This window comes from Penicillium waksmanii, assembly GCF_028829765.1.
Source record: "Penicillium waksmanii strain IBT 27052 chromosome Unknown utg000001l:1.0-4852451.0:1.0-4856178.0, whole genome shotgun sequence".
NCBI lineage: Eukaryota > Fungi > Ascomycota > Eurotiomycetes > Eurotiales > Aspergillaceae > Penicillium > Penicillium waksmanii.
Window position 1 is genome coordinate 925,396 of NW_026643248.1, and position 24,038 is coordinate 949,433.

The window sequence follows — 24,038 nt, forward strand, 5'->3', positions numbered from 1 at the left end:
TTTCATTAGCAACTTCATGCGTAGCTCGAGCAAGGAAATCTGCAATATACTCCAAGTTTGCACGAAATGATAGTTCCACCCGAAAATCACTGCCTCTCACGGACACATCGACAGCCTGTTTTTCGGGACGCTTCTTCCATATTTGGCTACCAAACGCAACCGACCCCAACCACCGCATAGGCGAAACCGTTATTATGTACCAGTCTATGCTGAGGGGCTTTTTTACTAGCCCTCCAGGGCTCTCTAGACCCCAAACTACAACGTCATATTGCCACGATTTCTTTTAGAAATTGTGGGGGATAGTCAAATTTACTAGATCTCATGCAAACAATATCGGAGACCTAGATCTTGGCGGCCCCAAATCTTGGCGGGTCAATCTGGGGTATCATATCTTACTGGCCCGGAGAGTATGGAAGGATTGAATCCTTTAACTTGAGATGCAACATCGTCTTATATCATGTGCGTCACGGGCAAAGGAACCTGATCGATTCAAGACTCCTCCAAGTTGAATGCAAAGTGTACTTGCTTCCAGGTATCAATCCGGCGATGTAAAGGATATTTAAAGAGACTACAAATCACCTTTGTGACTTCTCTCTAGAATCTAGCAATCTAAATTCAAACCATCTATCGATCAGAACTCTATCCAAAGCTTTCTTCCTCGATATTCCAATCAACCTTTACATCTCACCAATATGTTCAACATCAAGTCCGCTGCTACTGCTTTCCTGCTGGCCTCCTGCCTCCCGACCGCTTTGGCAAAGGACGAGTGCAGGGCCGTTGGCTGGCAGTCCCAGACAACCGTCAAAGGTTCAACCCCAAACGATGAAGGCGTTACGCTCTTCAGAGGTGACAAGAAAATCGGCGAGGCCAAACAAGACAGACACTGGCCGGGCGTTTGCACCGACTTGATGAAAATTGAAGGCGATGGACTTGAAGACACATTTGCCTGGGCTTCGAGCTGCGATATCAATCACTTTACGTATGGAAATTCCTTCACACCCTTTGAATACAGTATTGAATGATTTTCTAACCATATTGATTTTTTTTTTTCAGTGAATGCCATGGTGCTTATGCTACTCAGACCCATATCAAGGGTGAAAAACCCAGCAAAGACTCTAGGGTATGGGGTATTGCAGTTGGCGTCAGCTCTTCGTGTACGGTCAAATTTGACTGTTAGATTTTGTAGGACTAGCTTTTCACTTTGAAGCTGCATAACCTGGAACATAAGTTTCCAATAGTCATTCATTGATTGATTTAAAGAGAACCTTCTTTCGAGTTCATGTATATAACCCAGAAGTTCACACCTGCTTATCTATGCTACGTACATACCCCAGGTACTATTGTAGACCAGACCTTGTTGCCAAACTAAGTTAACTTCAAGTTGAGTTGGAGTTATGCTATGCTCCTTAGACCATATTAGCTGAGCATATCTTCTAGACCCCACTCCCGTGCCTCATTCTTTTCTCAGGCGTGTACCCGTCAACTCAGGTGCGTATCTGTTAGCCGCAAAGCCACCAGCAAAAAGAAAAAGGAAACTTTGAGCTAGTCCTACTCAAAATACGCTCACTATGGCCCTGGTTCAAGGACGCGGGGAATTAATTTTGGCTGCTTGAAAGCTTGTGTGGATGCGGCTGTATACAGAACTGTCGAGCGGGTGATGCAGGCATGGCTTCTCGCTAGATGAGGTGTATCGAGTGTCTACCTCTACTCAGGATGCAATTCCGACGAAAAAAATAAATAAAATGAAGCAATTATATGAATAGTACGCAGTGGTGCAACCCCAATGCGCACAAAGTATCCGTTTCGCAATAGAACCATCAGAACAGCCAGTAACCTACTATGTACCTCCCTGGTCCCATTCTGCCCCAACTACTCTATATTTATCTACCAAATAATCACGAGCCACATATCTTAGACCGCGATGCATCCGATGACCCGCGAGCATCTGACTCATCTGGCACGACAGCTCGCAAATCTACCTGCAGGGTCTATGCGAGATGGCGATCTGGACCGGGTAAGATCGACGGAGTGGCGGTGATTGGAGGAGCTAGCGATCCCATCGCGGGGCGGAGGTGTCGAGAATTTATACCGACGCGGGGAATGCGAACGATCTGACAATGTCAGCCATCTTCGTCGGAATGGAATGGCAATGATGTGGTCAAAGAGTTGTGTTGGGTCGGGCCGGGTTAGCTAGGCCAGTTGGTTAGATTGAGTAATGTAAGGGTGAGATGAGATGAGCTGGCTACAGCAGAGCAGTTCTCGAACGCCTGTGCGGAGTAGTAACAAGACTGTCAACCCCTGTTCCTCGAAACTAACTGTCTCCGGACTGCTTCCAAGAATAGATAAAGTGTTTTAGAATTGGAACCTTGCTACTCGTGCGAAAGTGTCAGTGGTGTAATTTATGTGGTATTGAGAATACGGATGCTAAAATTTACATGAAAGTGAAACCACTTTTTAATTTCCAATTGATATGGTATAAGCTATAAACATATTGATAGATTAGCTGATGCAGGAAATAAAAGAAGAGAGAGAAAGATCCTAGAGCACAGGTTCTTGTGGGAGAGAACTACTCCGAAAAGCATCAGACGGGATTTGAATTGATATGATAGCTGATACATTCGGCCCAAATCAACTGAGTTGGCAGACTTTTGGCATGACGTGATGTGTCGATTTTACGATTTAGGATTACCGTTGGAATGCGATCCAATACCGTGCACAATAGCTGAATATTAATACGACGGATGGACAAGCCACGCGCCGCAATGCCACATTCCACATGGGCTTGGCGTTTTGAGGCGGTGTTAGGCTGTGATCTGTCATACTAGTAGTAAGTAGTAATTGTGAGACACGAGAGTAGACCTGGGCAGCAGGTAGGCAGCAAGGGCACTGGCGAAATGAATACATTTTTAGAAGCCTAGAAGTATGCCCAAGGAGGTGTAAATGGCGAGTGCTGACGATTCGATCAATACTGTAATATTACATCGCTGTGTGCAAGGCGCCCGGGCGGTGAACCACCAAGTCCCTCAGCTCAGGGATCAGATCGAATCAAATTGTGAGAGTTGACGGGGAAGCGATGATTTGAGAACTATTGTACGCCATGGGATAAAAATAAGCACAGAGAGAGCAGGGGAGAAAGTATTGGAATTGAATTCAGAGAGGGGGGAGGTCTAGACTGCAGTGCAGGTGCAGATGCATAACGAGGGGATACCTCCTTGCGTCATGGGGGAGGAGAAGACTATTAGCTAGTCGGTGAGCTTAAATGATGGCGTGGGATTAAGGAACAGAGTTTGCGGGTGCAAGGGGAATGAATCATTAGCCCGGAAGGGAGTGGAAGGGAGGAAGAAGAGTAGGTGGAAGAGTGGAAGAGTGGAAGTCTCGGATGTGGTGGATGCAACGGCAGAAATTGAGGTACATAGTAAGTGCAGGTACTCACTGTGAGTACATAGGCTCTCGTGGTATCTGTATAGTTGGGATCTATTGACTAGATTACTTTGCTGTATCTTGTTCCCGTACACTACTTGGTATAGATCTCGAATATTCTATTCTACTGCCTGGTGATAACTGTGAGATTGACATCATTTGCCCCATGATATCACTTGACGATCCCTCGCGGGGCAGAGTGGAGTCGGAAGTGGATCCATTACTCGAGGTGGTCAATGTCGCACTACAGAGATATACGGAGGAGCACATGCAGAGTAGATGCTGGAGAACTGTGGATCATTGCAGGCCCTGACAGACCACTAGTCCCATCAACCAACTAGCCGAACGGGGCCGATCGGGACTACCGGGTCACTAAGGAACGCCTTACGCGCGGCAGAAGCAGTGGCACTGATAGTGTACCACTAATAGTGGTACTAATAGTGCCACATGAAAATCCCAGAGGATACTGGTACTGGCACTGCTACTCGGTACTCTGTAGCTGGTGCTGGTGTAGAGTAGAAGTACACGTCATGCCGTCTCCTGCCGAATATTTGACTCCCTCTTTCCTCTTTCCTTAACACTTTACTCAACTCCTTCACTATATCCCCCTCTTCTCCCTACTCCCTCTCCCTCTCATCCCTATATCCCATCCTACTCCTACTACTCTCCCATCCATGGCAGTCGACTGTATCCCCATGGCCTCGCGCCACCATCCCCACCACCCCTCCAACTATACCTACAACTACACCTACACCTATACCCCATCAACTCGACGCTCCAGCTCCTCGAGTTCCTCCAACTCCACCTCCCACTTTGGCAGCAACAACCCCTACGCTCGCCTCACCACTTCTTCCCCACACAACACCACCACCTACAACCGACGCTCCACACCCATCTCCCTCTCAGACTGGTCCCCAGACACCCACCACCAAGCCGAGCGCGAGCGCAAACGAAACAGCACAAGCTCGATCCCACGCCGCCGCACACACCGGTACCCACGTACCTCCCAACTCGTCAACCCAGACATAATCGACCAACTCGACGACGTGACAAACTACTCCTACCACCACGAAGGACCCTACGATGCCGTCTGTCCCGAGCGCAACCGTATCAGCCAGCGCAGTCCACTCGAGGCAGTCCGCGAGTCGAACGAGGAAGCTCTCCGCGCAACGCCTCGTGACAAAATCATCGACTGTCTGAATTCGCATCGGCCGCTGGATGGTGTGGCTTTTTTCCCACCTGGCGAGACAGATCGGTGTGGGCAGACCTATTCGTATGAGGAGGGGACGAATATGATGAATGATTATGGGAATTTCATGAGGACTCCTGGCCAGGTTTGTTTTTTCTCTCTCCTCTGGCAGAAGGCTTTTTTGTCATTCGTCCATTGTTGAAGATTTGCGCTGACCTTCACGAAACAGAAATTCACCGACGATGACTTCAAGAATGATCCTTTCTATAATCGTCCTCTTCTGAACCCGTTCGCGACACTGAAGAAAAAGCTCAGTCTGAAGCGCAACAAGATGCGTCGGAGTACGGCATGATCGGTGATCGGATCGGTGACGAGTTTACGATATCATGACTATTCTTGATTTTCTTTTCTTCTTGGGGCTTGGTTTCTTCCCTTTTTCGACTATACCTGGTTAATGGTTGTACGAGATACCAGGAGTCAGTGTGGAGTTTTGTATTGTCTTCTTGTTCAACTTTATCCCTCTTCTTTTCTTGGGCGGGAGTGTTCTTCTCTTTCTTGGGTTGTTTTCCTTCGGTTTCGTCCCACTCGTGTTGCTTAAATGTTTTATAGACGAGTGGATTCGTTATGTATCTAGACGGTTTTATTTTTTTTTCATCATCACCCGTCATTTCTATACACCCGGACCTTCGAGTTACTTTCTACTTGTACACCGTAGGGAGCTGGAACGGCGCTACACAGCGACAGCCGGCTCAGTAGTACTAGTTACTGGTAGCTTTTAATTTTCTTACTGAACTGTCTGTCACCTCACTTCCATATGTTGCGGCGTGGGCGCCTCAGGCATCCATGACGTCTAGGTTGCCGCGCCTTCCATATTGTAGATAGTTTCACTTCACTTCTTCCTTTCCCATCTCATCCCTCGCCATATTCACATTACAGTGTCGTCTGATCTGGTCAGCTGGTAAGATACCCCTCTTCTAACCCCGCACGATTGTGGCGGCGAGAAGCTAGTCTGATAGTCGGATAGTCTTTCCACTAACCTTTTCGGGAAAGGCACGGTTCAGAGCTTATTTTACCACGGCTCGAATACAGCCACTACTAGTCCTCAACTAAGTTTGTGCCTGACCCAAGGTTGTAGGTATCATCATTCCATGTTCAAATTTGGAATGAGGATTTCTTCCCTCTCATCTTTCATCTTGCGTTTGTCGAGCTTGTCCCGCTCTCACCCATACTGATGGTCTTATGTTCAGGCTGTCAAGATACCTCTACTCTCGGGCCAGAATGTCATTCTACGGAGCACCCGACCTTCGGCACATTGGCAAAAGCGCCTCGAAAATATTCGAATACCAAATGAAGAAAACGGCTCTTATACCCCATTAACTCTTCTACGAGCAAGACGGGAAGGAGTTCATATTTCACTCGCGCCTGCTCACTGATCTCTTCGCCTCCGAATAACGATTCCGAGTCTATGCCCAAGACAAGGAGCAGAGTCGAGTTCCCAGAGACAGAGAACAGATTCGACTATGAGAGAGGGAATCTATTACTCAGGTGGAAGCTACGGAAAGCCCCGGGATGCAGGAAATAAAGAAAAATCGCCCTATCTTGAACCCCCACCCGTCATTGCCTTTTGTCAAACAGTGAGTCTGCCCTGCCCTGCACGCCTTTCAGGGCCCTCTACGACGCCGTCTGCGAGATAAAAATAAATAATAAAACATACAACAGCAGGGATTCGCATGTGGTCACCCACCATACTACTAACCTGCCGGCGTGTGGCTTAAGTACGGCTGAGCGGACGGGAAGCCCTGTTCTCCACACCCTATGGTCGTATGTACTCAATACAGCTCGAAAGGGGAATGTATGACTGGATTAGTTCCTGGACCTTAAGCAAATCCACAAAGATCAAGATTCGGATTCTTTTGTCAAAAACAGCGTCAAAGCAGGAGCCGCCCAGCGGTTTTTAGCGATATTGCCCGTTGGGTAATGCAAAACTGCGATACGATTAGAGTTAAAGAGTAATTGTGATATGCTCGGGCGCTATATAGTCATTAAGACCTTATACCCAAGTCTAATTTCCTTTACCCAGAGCTACAGCCACTTAGGAAATGCCAAGGTTTGGTAAGGTCATTTGTCATCAGAATAAAATGAGAATATGACATATGAAACACTTTCCAGATTATGTCTAATACAAGATTGTCAGTTCTAAACATGTCCTTAAAAGGCAACTCTACCACGTCTCCGGCCAGGTGGGCGTTTAACTCGCTTTGCTTAGCTCAATCGCTTGCACCTGGTGTCTCGCTGGGGCGCATCAAGAACTTCTGCGCGCGAATCTTTCCGTCTTTAAGACCCTTTAGACCTTCAGACAATCCCTCGAGACCGTTTTTGCCTATAGTGTAGGGATGGCCTGTGAGCCAACCTTCGCGCAGACCCCGGGCAAACGCTGCGCCCCATGTCACGCCAATAAGCTTGTCGTTCTCATCCTTGTAGTGAACCTGACCGACCATGGAGAAGACGATATCAACACTCGGGTCAGAGCCCTCGACCTCGGTTTTGAGAAAGATGTTAGTCACCTTTGGCCTCCGACCAGCAGCATCCGGCGGGCCAGCAATGACCTTAGTGACGAGTCTGACCGTGTCATCTTCGGAAACGGTATCAAAAGCCTTCCAGCAGCGGCCGTCGGGAGCACCTCCCTTCCTGACAGCCTCCTGTATAGCTTTGATTAACTCCTCCTCAGTACCATAAGCAGTGTAGTCAACGAGGACATCTCCCTTGCTCTCATCGAGGAAGGGCTTGATAAATTCGCTTCTCTTGCTACCAACGGTAATGATAGGATGGATATTGGCGGCCGCTGCAAGCTTGATAGCGAAAGCTCCTGTGGCAGTACTGGCTCCGTAAATGATGAGCGGACGCTTAGTGCCCTCCTTACCCGCGGCCTTGGAGAGTGGCGACCAGGGTTCCGGTAACTCGAGCTCCTGAAAGAGTGCGCAGACGGATGTGTAGGCGGCTAGAGGAATCGTGGCAGCCTCTTCGAAGGTAGTTGAGTCGGGAATGTGGAAGGCAGTGTAGTAGGGTGCAATGGCGTACTCAGCGAAGGCCCCGTGCGAGGTCGTCATCTCATGGAACGCGGCCACGCGGTCCCCTTTGTTGAATCCGACGAGATCCTCTCCCACGGCTTCCACGGTACCAGCAATATCGTCACCAGTGTTCATATCAGGACCGCGCATGATGGGGAGCTTCCAATCCTTCGGGTTGGAACCTTTAAATAGTTCGCGTTAGCTGCCGATCAAAAAATTGGTACCTTGACGCGTATACGCCGTCCATGCAGGTCCTCTAAGATCTAGTACCTACCGGCGACGATAACCTTGATCAACACATGGCCAGGCCCCGGCTTTGGGATGGGAGCATCAATGATGTCGACTGATGTGTCAGTCCTAACAATCGCTTCCTTCATGATGAAATAGCAGATGTTCCTTCTTACGCTTTCAAGTGGTGGGCTCGACTATGAAACAAGACGCAAATAGTTATGAGGATAGGGTCTAGTGTATAAGACCAGCGTGGCTACTGTGGTATTTATATAATCTGCAGAATACTGGTATCACCCAGTTACAGCATAGTAGGCTGATAAATTCGTTCAGGGTAATTAGCTAATTATTAATCGGTGAATCATCCGCAAATTCGATTTCCGCTTCGGGCATCTTAGAACCCCCTTTTGCCCCACATAAAAATAACGAAGTAAACTTCCTGTCGCCCATTTAGTCCTGGGTAATTAGATAATGCCCCTTTTCCTAGTTGCGTGGACTCTTATCTCTTATGCATGCCATATTTTTCTCAAGTACAATTGTGCAAGCCGAAGCCTTGAGTCTCTTTATTTCTTTCTTGATATTAATCACACTTTACATTTGACATCTTTTGTCTCCATCCGATATGGCTCTTGAGAAGAGAACGCGCTCTACGATTGACTTAACGAACACTACCATGGATCTCTACAGGGAAACTTTGGAACGGCTACTGACATATCTTCATCGGCACTGTTCGATATCGATTGACTTTTGGTGGGATGCCGGTGGGATGCCGGTAGGATGCCACCGGGCGACCAGTGGACGCCGTCACTAGAAATGAGCCAACCCATCTATCTAACCCATCCCCAAGAATCCCACTCTCCACTCTGGGACCTGGAAGCGAATCGTCCAATAGTAGATATCAACTACAACGACCCAAAAACAGGAGAACTCCGAATCGCGGGGAAATGGCAAAGTGCCGGACTGGCATTGGTCGACATGATCTTGACAAATCTGCACGAAGAAAAGGATGACGCTGCCAGCCGTATCCTTCGTGCGCAGTGCAATATACCCATGGGGAAATTACTTGTTCATATTATGAATGCTGTCGATAAGAGGGTATTGGGGGTTGATTCGGTTATGGCGACGCAAAATGCTATTCGGGTTGTACTTGACTGTGCGCCTAACAGTGAGGCGAGTATGGGGAGGGTTTTGAATGAGATGGTTTATGGGGTGTGGGAGCGAGGGTAGAGGCTTTTTCTTTTGTTGGTTGAGTCGGCTGGGTACATTTTTTTTGTTTATCTAAGAGTTTCGGGGAAATAGTAAATGCTTTGTTGATGTTTACAGCCCTATGGGACTTTTTCGCTTATAATACTTGGCCTAGAAAGATAAAGTAGGCTATAAACAACAAGCCGGTTGATGTAGGACTAGCTTGTCTCCGTGCGTACCTTTCCCATTTACAGCGGTGTCAGGGGCATCAAACTCTCCACGCGTCCTCCAGTGAGACCGGGTGGCATTGTACTGCCTTCCCAGGTTTACTAGGGGTCAAGAAATCTTTAAAGGTCGATGAATTTACTGAATAGCCTTTCTTTCATAGAGGAATATGCCTGGGGCCAAATGCGTCCTTATTATAGACCACGCTTCATTCCAACACACTTAGCCAACACTGGTAGGATAATAACAATAAAAAAATCACGAGGGAATAGTGCGGAGCTGAAAGAGTCCAAGGCACATGCGGCTCCAATAGGAAAGAATCAGCTCCTGGTGCATATCGAGAATGACTATCCAATGATAATCTAGTAGCAATAGACATGGGCCGCAAGCTGACAGGGTTTATTTCGAAATAGGAATGAAGCACTTTCTATCATCGCTTGACAATTGGGGGGCGGATTTTAGTCTTCCTTAAATGCAGAAAACCCCTCAGCGCCCAGGCTAAATCCCATTTTGCTAACAATGTGACCCTCAGATAATGGCGATCCAGATAATCTCGCATGCTCTCAGCGGGTTTTGGAAACGGGAAACCTCAGAAATTCCCGCTGCATGCTATGAGGATTGCAGTACGTGGGCTCGAATCAATTCAGGATAGCTTTCATAGGCTAACGAGCGCTTCTTACAGACGATGCTGTTTTGGAAGCTCAAATGACAGGAAAGAAGCCTGAAATTTGCGAGTCGACTCACTCTTTATGAAGCCACTACAAAACTGCAGTACATGCGTTGATAATAGCTCCTTGGAGGGGTTCAATGGTACACTACAGAGTCAGTTTTCGGAGTTTGCACAATGGTTAGACTACTGCAACACCACTCTCACGAGCAGTAGTGAGCAATCACGAGTACAAAGCCTCCTCGCCAAAGAATCAGATTTACTTGCCTCCGCGCTGTCCCTGAGTTCCCAGATTGCTTCTCTTGGAATTAATTCCAGTCTGGCAACCGCAACCGCGGTACAATCCAGTACGTTCTTAACAACAACATCGGGATCGCAAGGCCCGGTTACCGTTTATGCCACACAGACGGGGAGTGGCTCGGGGGATATCGCGGGTAGTAAAAGCAGCTCCAATGCTACTACTATTGCGCCCGCCGTCGTGGTGCCTGTAGTAGCTGTTGCGATCATAGCAGTGCTTGGAACCTTCTTTGTGCGCCGCCGGCGGCTTCGAAAAATCAAGGACAGCAATTCCGATAGCCAACCTCCCATGGATGATAAACCCCAGTTGCATGCGGATGAATTTCGACCAGAGCTTGAGGGATCGGATCGCGGTGTCGCGCTTGGACAGAACGTACCCCCGGCCGAATTGCCTGCACGAGAAGAGGTGGCTCGCGAAATGGATTCGAAGGGCTAGGTCATTATGCCGCTGAGAATTCGTTTCAAATAATTAATCATCATATGGGGCTCTAGCATTGTGAATTGATACGTTTGAGCGTGAATTGGTTACTAAGCTTAACTATGTCACTATGTCCTTTTGGAATACACTTTGCTCTCCATTCAGGAAATCATTATGTGAATATCTGTACGATTACTCCTTAATTTCAAACACAAGTCCAGGCAATGGCTCAATCTGCCTGGAGTCGATTCCACTCAACGTCAAAGTAATTGACCACTCCCCGAGAGTGTCCCCCAAAGAGATAGTACCAGCTTGTTGGCCCTCGGGCACACTGTAACTCCAAGTTCGACCACCTGGTGCTGTTGGGACAGACAAGGCTTCGTATACCTTTGTCAGACGGTCGATATCACCAGAGTCGGCAGCCAGTTCTAGCGAAGCAACACCTTGGACGCCCGATGGGTGTTGAGCCAACCGAGGCGACTCTTTATAAGGAACACGCAGCGACCTGGGCGTTGTATCGAGGCACCAAAATGGTAGCTGGCCTGGTGAGATCGGGCTATCGGGTGGCCCATTTGCCGTGCTAAGTGTCCACTCGAGAATCACGCCATCATCTCTCTCTCGACTCCATTCCGCTGGCTCCTCGTATGATATCTGTGTATTTGTACTTGCGACGCGGTCTCTGACCGCATTGAAGTCATTGTTGGGGGGATATGTGAATGCCCAATCGATGATGCTATTCTCGCGGAGGTTTCCCCAGCGATGGCTTCGACGTTTTTCGGGGTCGATGTTGTCGTAAAAGGCGATGAATTCAATGTAGACCCCGTCTTGGAAGAGGACTAGTTTGTTCGACGTAAGCCCGTTGGAGTGTTTACCACCCGGGGCGACTGTGAATAAATCTTTAAGGCGGCTGGTTAAGCTCTCCAGAGTGTTGTAAGACACGAGGACGACAAGATGGTCTAGGGTGGGGAGATGGCTGGCTTGGGACGACATGTTGAAGGATTGAGGTTTTCCACGGAGATGCACGAGGTTCAACTTTGGAAGTTGAATGGGTCGACGAGCTGTTTTGCAGTGCGGGGTTGATTCAATGCGGGGATTCTTGAAAACGAAAGTTATAGAAAAAGATGTACCAGCAAACCGGCCGCTAAGAACCATTCATATGATCCTCTAAGCAGTCGTATGCCTTTCCTTCAGCAGGACTGGTGTTTCTCGGAATGAAATCTAATTCGACAATTTCATTGCGCAAGGTGAGGTGATTTTTGCGTTGGGGTCATCGTGCTTGTTTTCCGAAGCCGTGAAACGTGGGGCACTTTCGGAGTCGGAGCTCTGAGCCAGGATTTAGGTAATGCAATTTCTGTATTGTTATGAATGGACATAGAGTTTCAGAGGAAGCTTTCTATGCGGCTATTACCAAAGTACTCAACGGTTCAGCCCTATCTTTTGGGGGGGCTCAGTCCGGCTGTAAACTACTAGTATATCACGCAATTTCCTAATGACAAATATACCACCATCTTCCTACCTAAGCTTTAAAGCCCCCATTTTGGAACACGTTACTTGCCTTCTAATCAATCTCTGAAATAGAACCGACTGGTAGCGTCGCTTCTGGTCCTAACTATGGAATTTGCAGGAGACTCTTTACCGGTTTAGAGATCGTGTGCTACGAATGGGGTCTACCATTGGGAACAATGACATCAAGTTACAGCTAACAGCAGAATCGAAGTTTCGAACTTCCATGATAGCTAATAAATCCCAATTCAGTGCCGCAGAGCTGGGGCTATGTCAAGGTATCGTCGAGGAAAGGCCACAAGCGCTTCGGTTCTATCCTTGCATGGTTCCAAGAAACCAAGGCGCAAACTGTGCCCTCCAAAAGTCTTGTAGTAATCTACGCAGAAGCCTAAACTCTAGTGGTAGGGCTTTTTCGGAAAATCATTGGATGAGCTTTCAGAAAAATATTAAACTCTCGTGAAAAACGAACGAGTGCTAGTTATGGTACAGAACGTTAGATGCCCAAGTGAGGTGTAAAACTCCGTGCTGGGCATTTCAGCCGCATTTAGCCCCAAAACCCCGCACCTGCAGAAAAGATAAATAGTCCAGATTAAATGTTTCTAGCAAAGAGGGCACACATAGTGATTCGGGGCCAACTTAAAGTTGGGAGTTATTTTCCCCCTTCAACATTCAAGCAAGCACCTGATGAACCATCTTTTTGATTTGTAGCCGCTTTTATTTTCACCAATTGACGCCATGGGCGGGAAATGGGTCAGCCAAATGGTGCAGAAAATGTGATTCCCGATGATAAAGGATGTGACAGAAGACCTGGGACTAAAAACCCCGAGGTCTGCTGGTATTCAATACGCCTGTTCTCTTCCCGTTGAGAACTTGAAGTCTGGAGTTCATTTTCAAATTATCTGGTTCAATTGCAAGTTGGTTTGGTGTTTTGTGTCTTATCCCAAGGTTGTTCAGGGTTGACTTTATTTCGGTGCGAAATGGTCTTTTTTCTTGAATCTATATATAATTGAAGCAAATACTACTAGTAGTAGTACTGCTAGTAGTACTATATCTTCAAGTTCGGATTACTCATAACTACCCAATGGCTAGACAACCTTGTAACTGAACTTGAACATAAATAGTACTAAGAGTATATGGGATAATGATGGAGTAGTAGTATGTTTAGTTAGTTAGCTTATCTCCGAGCGATCGTCGTTATATCCGACGGCTGCCCCGGGTGGTCAGTACTACTAGTAGTAGTACAAGTAACAACTTGAAGTACCACAACTATCCGATTAATTACTATTTGCCAGTACTAGTATACTCCTAGTACTAGCATATTTATGCAACAATTCTTTCCACTCGTATGATCTCTCTCCTGATGAATTCCGAGTATTCCGTACGTTAATCCAACTGCTCATCTTCGTGTTTGTCAGCCCACGCATTTCTTGGCACTCGATCGGCCGATCGCCACCGAGGCCAGACTGTCCTGTCCACTTCCACTTGCTCACTTTATACTTTGGCGTCCCTGCATTTCATCACTGTTGGCTTTTTTTGCTTTCAAGTTCCATTTTTGATTATCGATATTCTGGACATGCTGTCGCGCTAACTAGGTGGTCCTTCCTTTCCCATCTTTCGATCTGTCCTACCGAGCGTTGGAGATTTCTCCAACTTTTACGCCACCTTGCAATCTTTATCTTTCCCCTGCATTGCTCGTCCTCCACTGTCACCATTACCCTCTGTGACGATAGCACTCTCTTTACGGCCGTCGTAACCACCGACAAGATGCGCGGAGCTGCCAGGCTGCTCTACGCGGCAGTGTTTGCCCTTGGGAGCCTCGCCGATGCCGACACCAGCAGCCATGACTCCGGCGCGCTGGACACTATGAAATGCGCGGTAAATTTGCCCCAGATTCCCTTTTCCTACAATTCTCAGTGACTGACGATTCCGCTGTACTAGATTGACCCCTTGGCCATGGTCACCGACGCGTGTGTCTCCTACGGTACCATCAACAAACTCAATGACGAAGTCTACACCCTACTCCAATCAATCACACAAGAAACCGATTTCTTCTCCTACTACCGTCTCAATCTATTCAACAAAGAATGCCCCTTTTGGTCCGATGCCAATAGCATGTGCGGCAACATCGCCTGCTCCGTCAACACAATCGAATCCGAAGAAGATATTCCGCTGACGTGGCGAGCCGAAGAATTGAGTAAATTAGAAGGCCCCAAGGCGAAACACCCACCCCGCAAGGTGCAAGCCGAGCGGCCGAAAGAGCGTCCTCTCCAAGGAACTCTCGGCGAGGGTGTCGGGGAAAGTTGCGTGGTCGAGTACGACGATGAATGCGATGAGCGAGACTTCTGCGTTCCCGAGGACGAGGGATCGGCCGGTAAAGGCGACTACGTGAGTCTCGTCGACAACCCGGAGCGATTCACCGGATACTCCGGAGAAGGCGCACACCAGGTCTGGAACGCGATCTACCGCGAGAACTGTTTTGTGAAGCACGATGCCGAGGAATTGGCCGAGCAGCAGTCGCTGAGCGTGCCGATGGGCGGCGGCGGACTGCAGGCGTTCTCGGATTTCCGCAATGTGCTGCAGAAGGAGTCGGCTCGATTGGACGGACTTCCGTTGGACAATGAGTGTTTGGAGAAGCGTGTTTTCCACCGTCTTATCAGCGGTATGCATGCTTCTATCTCTACCCACCTCTGCTGGGACTACCTCAACCAGACGACTGGCAAGTGGCAACCCAACATGCAATGCTTCAAAGAACGCCTCCACGAGCATCCGGAACGTATCTCCAACATGTACTTTAACTACGCCCTGGTGTCGCGCGCCGTCGCCAAGCTCCGCAAGCATCTTCAAGACTACACCTTCTGCACCAGCGACCCGACCCAGCAACTCGACACCAAGGAGCGCGTCAGCGAGCTGACCGAGATCCTCTCCCGACCCCCTCAAATCTTCGACGAGAACCTCATGTTCCAGGACGCCAGCGCCGATGGATTGAAGGAAGACTTCCGCAACCGCTTCCGTAATGTCAGTCGACTAATGGACTGCGTGGGGTGCGACAAGTGCCGACTCTGGGGCAAACTCCAAGTAAACGGCTACGGAACCGCACTAAAGGTACTATTCGAGTACGACGAGACGAAGAACGGCGAGAACCCGCCTCTCCGCCGAACCGAACTCGTCTCCCTCGTCAACACTCTCGGCCGCATCTCGCACAGTATCGCCGCAGCGCGCAGTTTCGAAGAAGCCATCGAAGCCGGTAATGACAATGCCTTCCCTCAACATTTCGCCGCCCCGTCCACGCCCAAGGCAGCCAAGGTGAAACAGTTCTCCAGCGATCCTAAACACGTCAAATTGAGGCACGACGGAAGTGGTATCTTGTACTATGAATCGGAGAATGTGCAATACTACCACGGGCCCGATGAACCGGGTCCCGATCACCGATACCCCTGGGTTCGACCTCCTCGTGAACCGGACGCGACGACTATGGACGATATCATGACCGAGTGGCAGATGGTACGGGACACGACGTGGTACGTGCTACGCGCGTGGGCCGATCTTCCGCGAACTTTGTAAGTTTCACCTTTTCTCCCCTATATCTGTATCTGTATCCGTGTCTCGCGGGCAAAAATGATTTCTTGAGACTAATATGAGTGTTTTCTTTTTAGGTATGAAATCGGTTGTATGGAAGCGCAGCGTCTGTGGTATTACTGGCTTGGAGTGGCCGTACCTCCGCGTGAATGGGGGTTGCAGGCGCCGTCAGACCCGAATGTTGTCTCTAACCCGCACCAACAAGAGCTCTGAGGCATTGCCAATGCATTGGGATTGGCGTTGTAATGGGATTGCATGATTGTATATAGCATATGGCGTTGGGTGGATCACCTTGGTTCAACTTGAAGTTTATTGTATAGAGTTAGATGAGCTGTAGAAATGGCTGTTTACTCGATGGTGTACCATTTGTAGAAGTACCAGTATACTGTTGTACCTAGGTATTGGCTACTTTAAGTTCCAAGGATATATATAGTACCTGGCCCCTAAAAGATACTTGTATACTCTGTACTCGTATATTGTATACTTATACTTGCCTCGGATGTTTCCCGCCTCGGACACCGACGCCGAGATCGGCCACGGTAGATAAGCAAAGGGCTGCCCACCTGGGCACAATAGGGATAGAAAAGTAGAAGGAAGTAATTAAAGATAATTAAAGAATACTTTTCTTCTCCTTAGTACCATAAAATCAAGAATAAGTATACTATACTAGTATACTTTGTACTATGCTCCACTGTCGCCACCTGCGTATCTCTCAGCACAACACGGACAACGCCGACATCCTCGGTTTCTCCACTGCCGGCCACATGCGACCGATTTCACTCTTCCCCCATCTTTTCTCCAGTCTCCATTCTCCACCTTCCACCATCTACCTTCTACCATCCACCTCTACGCCTTCCCCCTCCCCTCTTTAACCCAGACCTAATGCAAGGTCGCTAAGTCCTATCATGGCGTCGGTGTCGCCACCTAAACCGTGGGAGAGAGCAGGCGCTGCAACCGGTAAGTCTGAGTCTTTTGATACCCGTGACGGTGACTATTACTGTTGTCCCTCGGCCTTCACCCTTCAACTCGTCCACTCATCGACTGCTTGACCTCGAGCTAACAACAGTCCAGGAAACTCATTAACCACAACCACACCCAGTCCAGCGGCCACCGCGATGACTTCCTCCGCGGCAAACCCCGCAACTTCAGCCACCTCCGTCCCCGACCTCCCCTCCCGCCCCAACACTCTCAACTCGGTCGTCAACAACACTGCCTCCAACTACTCCCCATATGGCGCCTCCCGCTTAGGATCCACCGGTTACGGAGGATATGGCGGCATGGGTGGCATGGGTGGTATGGGCGGCTACTCCTCTCCCTACTCCCGCTTCGGCTCTATGGGAAGCATGGGCTCCATGTACGGCGGCTACGGCGGCATGGGAGGAGGCATGTACGGCGGTATGGGAGGTATGGGAGGGATGTACGGGGGCATGCCTGGGCAGGATCCCAATGACCCCAACAGCTTGACCAACTCCTTCAGCCAAAGCACCCAGGCCACCTTCCACATGATCGAGAGCATCGTCGGTGCCTTTGGCGGATTCGCCCAGATGCTCGAGAGCACCTACATGGCCACGCACAGTTCATTCTTTGGTGAGTTTCGAACAACACCCCTGCCATCATCATCCCATTTATCATCTTTCCAAGACATCATTGTACTAACAATGTCTCAGCAATGGTCTCGGTCGCCGAGCAATTCGGCAACCTGCGCAACACCCTCGGCTCAGCCCTGGGAATCTTCACCATAATCCGCTGGTTCCGCACCCTCATCGCGAAACTCACCGGCCGACCACCCCCAGCCGACGCAACAGCCCTCACACCTGGGGCATTCGCAGCTTTTATGGGCGGTCGCTCATCCGCCGCCAGTCTCCCCGACGGCTCACCCGCCCCAGCCAAACCCTCCAAGAAACCCTTCTTCATGTTCCTCGTAGCCGTCTTCGGCCTCCCCTACCTAATGGGCAAACTCATCAAAGCACTTGCCCGCTCCCAAGAAGAAGAAGCTCGCCGCCGCCAACAACTCGTCGGACCGAACGGCGAGCCCGGCTCCGCAGCCTCGCTCGACCCCACGAAGCTAGACTTCTGCCGCGTGCTCTACGATTACTCTCCCAAAACACAGGAGAGCAACGGCATCGATCTCGCCGTGAAGAAGGGCGATATCGTCGCCGTCCTCAGCAAGTCTGATCCTATGGGTAATGCTTCCGAGTGGTGGCGCTGCCGTGCTCGTGATGGTGGCGTCGGATATCTCCCCGGCCCGTACCTGGAGACTATCCAGCGCCGTCCTAATCAGGCGGCCATCGAGGGTCCTGACGCGGGTGCTCTCGCTTCTCCGGCCAATGGTGCTCCTGAGCGAACTCAGAGTCTGTCTGCTCTGTCCAAGCCTGATCAGCCTCCCGAGCTGAAGGGGAAGATGGGCGATATCTCGCCTGAGAGCTTCCAAAAGAGCACCTTCTATTCTTGAACTTGAGAGTCTTATAGATTTATGGCTAGACTGGACTGGACTAGACTGCACGCACCGGACTGGGACCGGAATTGATTTTTCGACGCGATGAAACGCAGAAAAAGCCTGTCGGAATCTTTACGGTTGAACTTTTCTTTCTCTTTTTGACACCCCTCCCCCTCCTCCACCTCATTTGGGACTGAATCCATGGATTTGGCTGGATCCTTCAGGATTCTCCCTCCGATCTTATAAGTGATATCACACCCAACGATCTGATTCTGATCTTGTCCCACGTCGCATAAGCGGACGAGGCTCACATTTCCTCCGCCTTGACAAATTCCCCGCTTCCTTCTTACCCACAATTTCCCTTGGGAGCGGGGGATATGTCATCTGCTCACCTCTTTTCTTTTTTATCTTTTCACCACTTATTTTCCTTTTCTTTTCTTTTCTTCTCTGGTTATCTCCGGACGGGGTTGGACTGGGTTTAGCGATTTCCATGACTCTGTATTGTATTTAGTATCTACCAGTGCAATGCACGTGCATATTGATTTATTTGATTCAAGTTCCTATTCCTTTAATTGACAGCGTAGCTCTACAGTGGTGTTGCAAAAGTTTGCAATCACCTATTGCCCACCATTATGGACCGCCTTCTGATCGCAGACTAGTAGCTACTAAGATTGAATAAATTGGCCAATCTAATCTATCTTAGGTAGCTACTTGTTCCCCTTGAAAAGGCAGAGATCAGGGCGGTCAATATCGTAGGTTGTTTCAAACTTTTGCAACAACACTAAAGACTAAACACCAGTCGTATTAAGATCATGATAGAAAGGGCTGTCCCCGGCAATGCTTGGTGAATACTACAGTACATTGGATTGGGGCCAGAATCCTGAAGCGACTTTCGCAAAATTGCGTTAGTACTAGTTAGTATACACGAGGTCAGGTTCCTCTATGAATACCACCATCGACAAGGATTAACGAGCTAGCCTATGCTTATCAAACTTTCTTAATGCAAGCCTTGTTTTTTTCCGGCTCTAAAAATTGTCACTTTTCTTTCACTTTTACCAGTTCGAATTTTTTCTTGCTTCCCGTTTACTTCTCCCCTGCCCTCCACCCCCTCGCCCTCTTCCCCGTCACATGCAGGATCGTGATAGTCGGGAACAGGGTACAGTAACAGAGAAAGAAAAATCCAATACAAGTATAAGCTCAAAATTTTGAATAAACCCACCACTGGCATGTCCTGCCCCCCAGCCGAGGAAAACAACCTCCCAAATGAAACGCAACTCGATATCGGTGCCCAAGTCTCTACTTCTGCTCCCACGCAGAAAGAGAGATCACAGCACTCGCAAGAACAAAAACAAGGCAAAGAGGACACGGAGTTACCTTGCTTCGAATTCGCACCTGAGTCCGAATCCAAATCCGAGTCTATCGCAAGATCAGCACAATTGTGTCCCAATTCCCTGCTGTACAGGATCTGGTCTCTGGTCACTTACACACCGCACCGATGTCGCTGGGATCCATCGAATCCGGTAAAATTCAGCTGGGCGTTGACGGTTTTGTTTGGATTTGCGACGACATTTACGGTGAGTTCTTATTCAAGATTCCATTTTTATTACCTAGCTGGTTTGATTTTGCTCTGGTCTTTACATCTTTTCGAGTCCCTGCCAGGGTTTCCCGACTTACATCGGTATTTTTGGATGCGGATCCGAAACTAATAGTACATGATATACCTCCATTCCCCAAAAAATCAAGTTGAAACAACTTGAACTTGAACCCATCATCCCCAGACCAGGAACCACTAACCATTTCCTCCTCTTGATCAAAAAAAGGTCGCAAACCTCTACTACAACACCCCCCTCCTAACCCTCCTCGCATCCGACTTCACCGTCCCCTACGAACGCGTCACGCAAATTCCAACAGTCATGCAGGCAGGTTACGCCGTAGGCCTAGTTTTCCTCTGCCCGCTAGGCGATCTTGTCCGAAGAAGACCATTCACTTTACTCCTGACGAGCTTTACGGCGGTTGTTTGGTTGGGACTCTGTTTGACGGATAGCTTTGAGTGCTTTGTTGCGCTTAGTTTTGTTGCTGCTGTTTCGACTGTTACGCCGGTATGTACTAGAGGCATTTATTTCTTTCGGATCAGAGTCCCTACTCTATAAATTAAAGCGGTGCTAGGTAGTGGGTATTTAAGTACCTACTAGTAGGCGCAGAAGAAGGACTTGGAAGACTCCGAGTCGAACATCCAAGACATAAATTGAACAGGGCCAACCATGAACATGAAATAGCCCAGGAAGAGACCTTAGCAGACGGAGCAGAAGCATACTACCCTTGATACTAACCACCATGGTATCTCCACAGCAAATAATGCTCCCTCTAATCGGCGACATCGCCCCGCCCTCACACCGCGCAACAGCCATATCCCTTGTCTCATCAGGCTTACTTCTCGGCCTACTAATCGCCCGCGTCCTGGCAGGAATAATATCACAATATACATCCTGGCGAAATATATACTGGCTCGCGCTGGGTCTGCAGGTTTGTATCACGATTATGTTGTGGGCTTTCATGCCGGATTATCCTGCTACTATGAATATCACCAAAACCCCGCCAGCATTAGCGTCAGCGTCAGATTTAGCTCCGACATCAACGGCACAAGATACAAGTGGATCTTCGAAGAAAAGGAAAAATACCTTCCAGAAAAGACTCATGCTATACCCATCGATACTATGGAGTATCATTACCCTCTTCATCAGCAATCCAACTCTAATCCAAGCCTCTCTGATGGGCTTCTGCTTCTCAGTACCATACACATCCTTCTGGACGACGCTGACATTCCTCCTCTCGGCCGAACCATACTCCTACTCCACGCTTGTAATTGGTTTATTCGCCGTCGTGGGTATACTCCCCATGGCATTTGGGCCGGTGTACTCGCGTCTTGTTCTTGAGAGGTCTGTCCCGCTTGTTTCGGCGCTCGTTGGGGTTTTGTTTTGTTTGGTTGGTGCGCTTGTTGGGATTGTTGGCAGCGACACCAACACGAACGCCAACTTCGACAGCAGGCCCCGGGGAAATATCGCTGGACCAATTATTCAGTGCATTTTACTTGATTTAGGACAACAGGTTGCGTTGACGGCTTGTCGGGTTACGATTTATGAGTCTGCCCCTGGTGCGAGGAGTAGGGTGAATACGGCGTTTGTATTGTTTCTTTTCGGGGGGGAATATTCTTGGGACGAGTTTGGGGCCGATGCTTTTTGTTAGATTTGGGTGGGTGGTGACTGAGGTTGCTGCGGTGGGATTTGCAGGGTTGGCGATTGTTTTGGGAGGGTGTAGAGGGCCGCAGGAGGAGGGTTGGGTTGGTTGGGGTGGTGGATGGGGGTGGAGGAGGGTGGTTGAGGAGAAGAAGGGGGATGAGAATTCGAAGGAGGATGAGGAGAGTGCCGGTGGTGAAAGGGTTCGAGGTCAAGTTCGTCTTGGTGTGTTGGTACAGAGTGGTGAAGGAGGTGGTGATGATGACCGGATTCAAATTCACAATCGTGCGACTCGGACTCAATAGCCGCGCTGGGGATTGTTGAGATGAATGCATTTTCTATAAAATTTGCTGTTGACGTCTTGAAATGTGTGTGGGTGAAATGTAATATATAAACAATGAAATGAAGGTTAGAAGAACCCTAGGCCATCATGATCAGGTCGAAGGTAAACAGGGACAAGCACAAGCCCGATCTAAAAAGTCCCGATGGAAACGAAACGAAACGAAACGACCCGTCATGAAGAAACGCCTTGCTATGATTTTTCTCGCTCTCCCTGACTGATGCATGTATACTTGGACGAATAAAAGAGCACGCTCCTAAGAAACCGCGAGATTGATACCATAGGGAGAGACAGGGAAAGGGGATAGGAGGAAGGGAAGAGGCAAGAGATGAGACAGGAGGGAGGTGTAGTAGAGGGGAGGAGGAAAAAAATAGTGAAGAGGTAATCCAGTTACATAGCACAGAGAGAAGAGAGAAGAAAAGGAAGAGAAGGATAGGGAATAAAGAAACCGATTATAGCCCGAGTCCTTCATGATGAGGGTGGTGAGGGACCTCATTTGGATCTTGATCCCGATTCCACCTTGACATGGAATCATTTAGACGGGTGTTTAGCAGCTCGAGCCGTGTCTGGAAATTATCAAGACGATCCCACTCGTTCGTATGGACTATATTTGCAGAGGGTGGCACGATACCCCCTGCGTTCATAAAGTCTCGATGTGAAGACGCCGGTCCAGGGGCTGCGGCGGGTTGCAGTGGAATCGCGGGCACCACGGTTTGGATTGGCGGCATAGACCCTGCAGTGGCAGGCATGACAGTGTGCTGGGGGTGTGGTAGATGAGGAGGCGGAAGTGAGTGCGGATGCGGATGATGTGCATGTGGGTGTGGTGCGTGCGGAGAGTGTGGGTGTTGAGTCTGGGTATGGGGCGAGTGCACTAATGATTCGGGTTGATGATGATGATACGCTCGTCGAGTTGGATTATGATGCATGCTCATTGGGAATGGCGAGTCGTCATCTATGATGAGGTCGGGGATGGAGTCAATATGATTGGGGTCTGTTTAGATTAGCGGGGTTCAATATGGACAAGCGAGTGTAATGCATGACCGTGGGTGTCACCTCAATGCAGAGGCAGACGCAAAATGATGGTACTTACCGTAGCTAAGAGGGTAAGATGAGGGCTCACGCGATGGAGACTGGATCTCTGGTGGTGATATCGGCGTGGCGGCCTCGTCGGCGGGTTCTGGAGTATAGCAAGTCATGTCGGACGGGGTTGCTGCGATGATATTAGACATCTATACGGGAAGAATTATGATAAGAGATCGGCGTACTGGGTTCCGGGCTCATCTGCTGAATATCCCTGTCCTTCTCTTCGCTCCAACTATCGCCGTAGCGACGCTGAAAACGAGCAATGCGTTTGTTGTCAACCTCTTGTCCGTTCACCCGAAAAGCCGTCTGCTTGCCCCTCGCGGCACGTTTTTGCTGTTTCCGAATCATAAGGTGGACCTCTTTAGCTTTGATATTCTTGCGAACGTGCCAGGCAGCAAGGCGATCTTTGTATTGTTTTTCTCTGGGATTTTGTTAATTTCACGGGTTGGCAGAGGCAGTAGGTATAATCGACCTGTACCAGGCTACTCGAAAATAGAATCCCGAGTTGCAGATACAGATCGATGGAAGTGAATGAGGGACAAAATAGGAACAATAATAGAAAGAAAATCTGATATCAAACATACGAGGCCTGGAATTTATAATCACGCTCCATAATGCGCTTTACATCGCGCAGCTTCAGTTGGTCATTGCGGTAGAGCTGCTCAATAATGTCGCGATACTCGTGCCAATCGTCGGATCGGCGGGGCCGAAAAATTGATGAGGTGGTGGGATTCGGAGCCGGAGTTGGCGATTGCGGTGAGAGCGTCATGGACGATGGCGGGGGGAAAGGATCCATCTTGCCATGGGGCAAGAGCGTGGGAGGCGAAGAGCCGATGTGAGCGAGGTCGACAGAAGGAGAGGGACAGGGCGAGGAGGGGAAGAGAAAAGAAAGCAAAGCAAAAATAATACAAATCAAAAGGGCTACCGGAAGCAATAAAAACCCATTAGCTGAGCGAGAAAAGCGAGAGAATAAAATGGTTTTCTTAATAATAATAAAAAAGGGAAAATGGAAAAAAAAAGAAGCCAGTAATGAAGAATGGATCACCAGGCAACTTGAGTATCGGCCAAGGAATCTCTCGATTTCTCTTTGCGGCGAGCTGCGGCGGACGCACGACCCCTGGCTTCCCCGGGCAAATCAGCGAGCGAGAAGGATGGAGGCGATGGGGAGG

General features: G+C 49.1%; 9 protein-coding genes across 9 annotated transcripts; 6 read left to right on the forward strand and 3 right to left on the reverse strand.

Moving 5' to 3' along the window:
* Positions 1 to 692: 692 nt before the first annotated feature.
* On the forward strand, positions 693 to 1,022 carry N7481_000328 (uncharacterized protein; the record flags this gene model as incomplete). The annotated part of the gene is made up of 1 exon (XM_057259547.1): positions 693 to 1,022. The coding sequence occupies one exon, from the start codon at positions 693 to 695 to the stop codon at positions 1,020 to 1,022; it is 330 nt and encodes a 109-aa protein (XP_057127379.1).
* A 3,072-nt stretch (positions 1,023 to 4,094) lies between these two features.
* On the forward strand, positions 4,095 to 4,961 carry N7481_000329 (uncharacterized protein; the record flags this gene model as incomplete). Its single annotated transcript, XM_057259548.1, has 2 exons — positions 4,095 to 4,754; positions 4,839 to 4,961. 2 exons carry the CDS (start codon positions 4,095 to 4,097, stop codon positions 4,959 to 4,961), a joined length of 783 nt encoding a protein of 260 aa, XP_057127380.1.
* Positions 4,962 to 6,876: 1,915 nt separating this feature from the next.
* N7481_000330 (zinc-binding alcohol dehydrogenase family protein) lies at positions 6,877 to 8,054 on the reverse strand (the record flags this gene model as incomplete). Its single annotated transcript, XM_057259549.1, has 2 exons — positions 6,877 to 7,859; positions 7,952 to 8,054. The coding sequence occupies 2 exons, from the start codon at positions 8,052 to 8,054 to the stop codon at positions 6,877 to 6,879; spliced, it is 1,086 nt and encodes a 361-aa protein (XP_057127381.1).
* Positions 8,055 to 10,064: 2,010 nt separating this feature from the next.
* Positions 10,065 to 10,715, forward strand: N7481_000331 (uncharacterized protein; the record flags this gene model as incomplete). Its single annotated transcript, XM_057259550.1, has 1 exon — positions 10,065 to 10,715. The coding sequence occupies one exon, from the start codon at positions 10,065 to 10,067 to the stop codon at positions 10,713 to 10,715; it is 651 nt and encodes a 216-aa protein (XP_057127382.1).
* A 174-nt stretch (positions 10,716 to 10,889) lies between these two features.
* On the reverse strand, positions 10,890 to 11,687 carry N7481_000332 (VOC family protein; the record flags this gene model as incomplete). Its single annotated transcript, XM_057259551.1, has 1 exon — positions 10,890 to 11,687. One exon carries the CDS (start codon positions 11,685 to 11,687, stop codon positions 10,890 to 10,892), a length of 798 nt encoding a protein of 265 aa, XP_057127383.1.
* Positions 11,688 to 13,964: 2,277 nt separating this feature from the next.
* On the forward strand, positions 13,965 to 15,989 carry N7481_000333 (ER oxidoreductin; the record flags this gene model as incomplete). The annotated part of the gene is made up of 3 exons (XM_057259552.1): positions 13,965 to 14,075; positions 14,139 to 15,757; positions 15,854 to 15,989. 3 exons carry the CDS (start codon positions 13,965 to 13,967, stop codon positions 15,987 to 15,989), a joined length of 1,866 nt encoding a protein of 621 aa, XP_057127384.1.
* A 692-nt stretch (positions 15,990 to 16,681) lies between these two features.
* On the forward strand, positions 16,682 to 18,228 carry pex13 (peroxin PEX13; the record flags this gene model as incomplete). Its single annotated transcript, XM_057259553.1, has 3 exons — positions 16,682 to 16,733; positions 16,848 to 17,363; positions 17,444 to 18,228. 3 exons carry the CDS (start codon positions 16,682 to 16,684, stop codon positions 18,226 to 18,228), a joined length of 1,353 nt encoding a protein of 450 aa, XP_057127385.1.
* Positions 18,229 to 19,439: 1,211 nt separating this feature from the next.
* Positions 19,440 to 21,751, forward strand: N7481_000335 (MFS transporter; the record flags this gene model as incomplete). The annotated part of the gene is made up of 4 exons (XM_057259554.1): positions 19,440 to 19,787; positions 20,034 to 20,312; positions 20,563 to 21,431; positions 21,457 to 21,751. 4 exons carry the CDS (start codon positions 19,440 to 19,442, stop codon positions 21,749 to 21,751), a joined length of 1,791 nt encoding a protein of 596 aa, XP_057127386.1.
* A 1,084-nt stretch (positions 21,752 to 22,835) lies between these two features.
* Positions 22,836 to 23,665, reverse strand: N7481_000336 (Clr5 domain-containing protein; the record flags this gene model as incomplete). The annotated part of the gene is made up of 3 exons (XM_057259555.1): positions 22,836 to 22,996; positions 23,052 to 23,290; positions 23,454 to 23,665. The coding sequence occupies 3 exons, from the start codon at positions 23,663 to 23,665 to the stop codon at positions 22,836 to 22,838; spliced, it is 612 nt and encodes a 203-aa protein (XP_057127387.1).
* Positions 23,666 to 24,038: the final 373 nt, after the last annotated feature.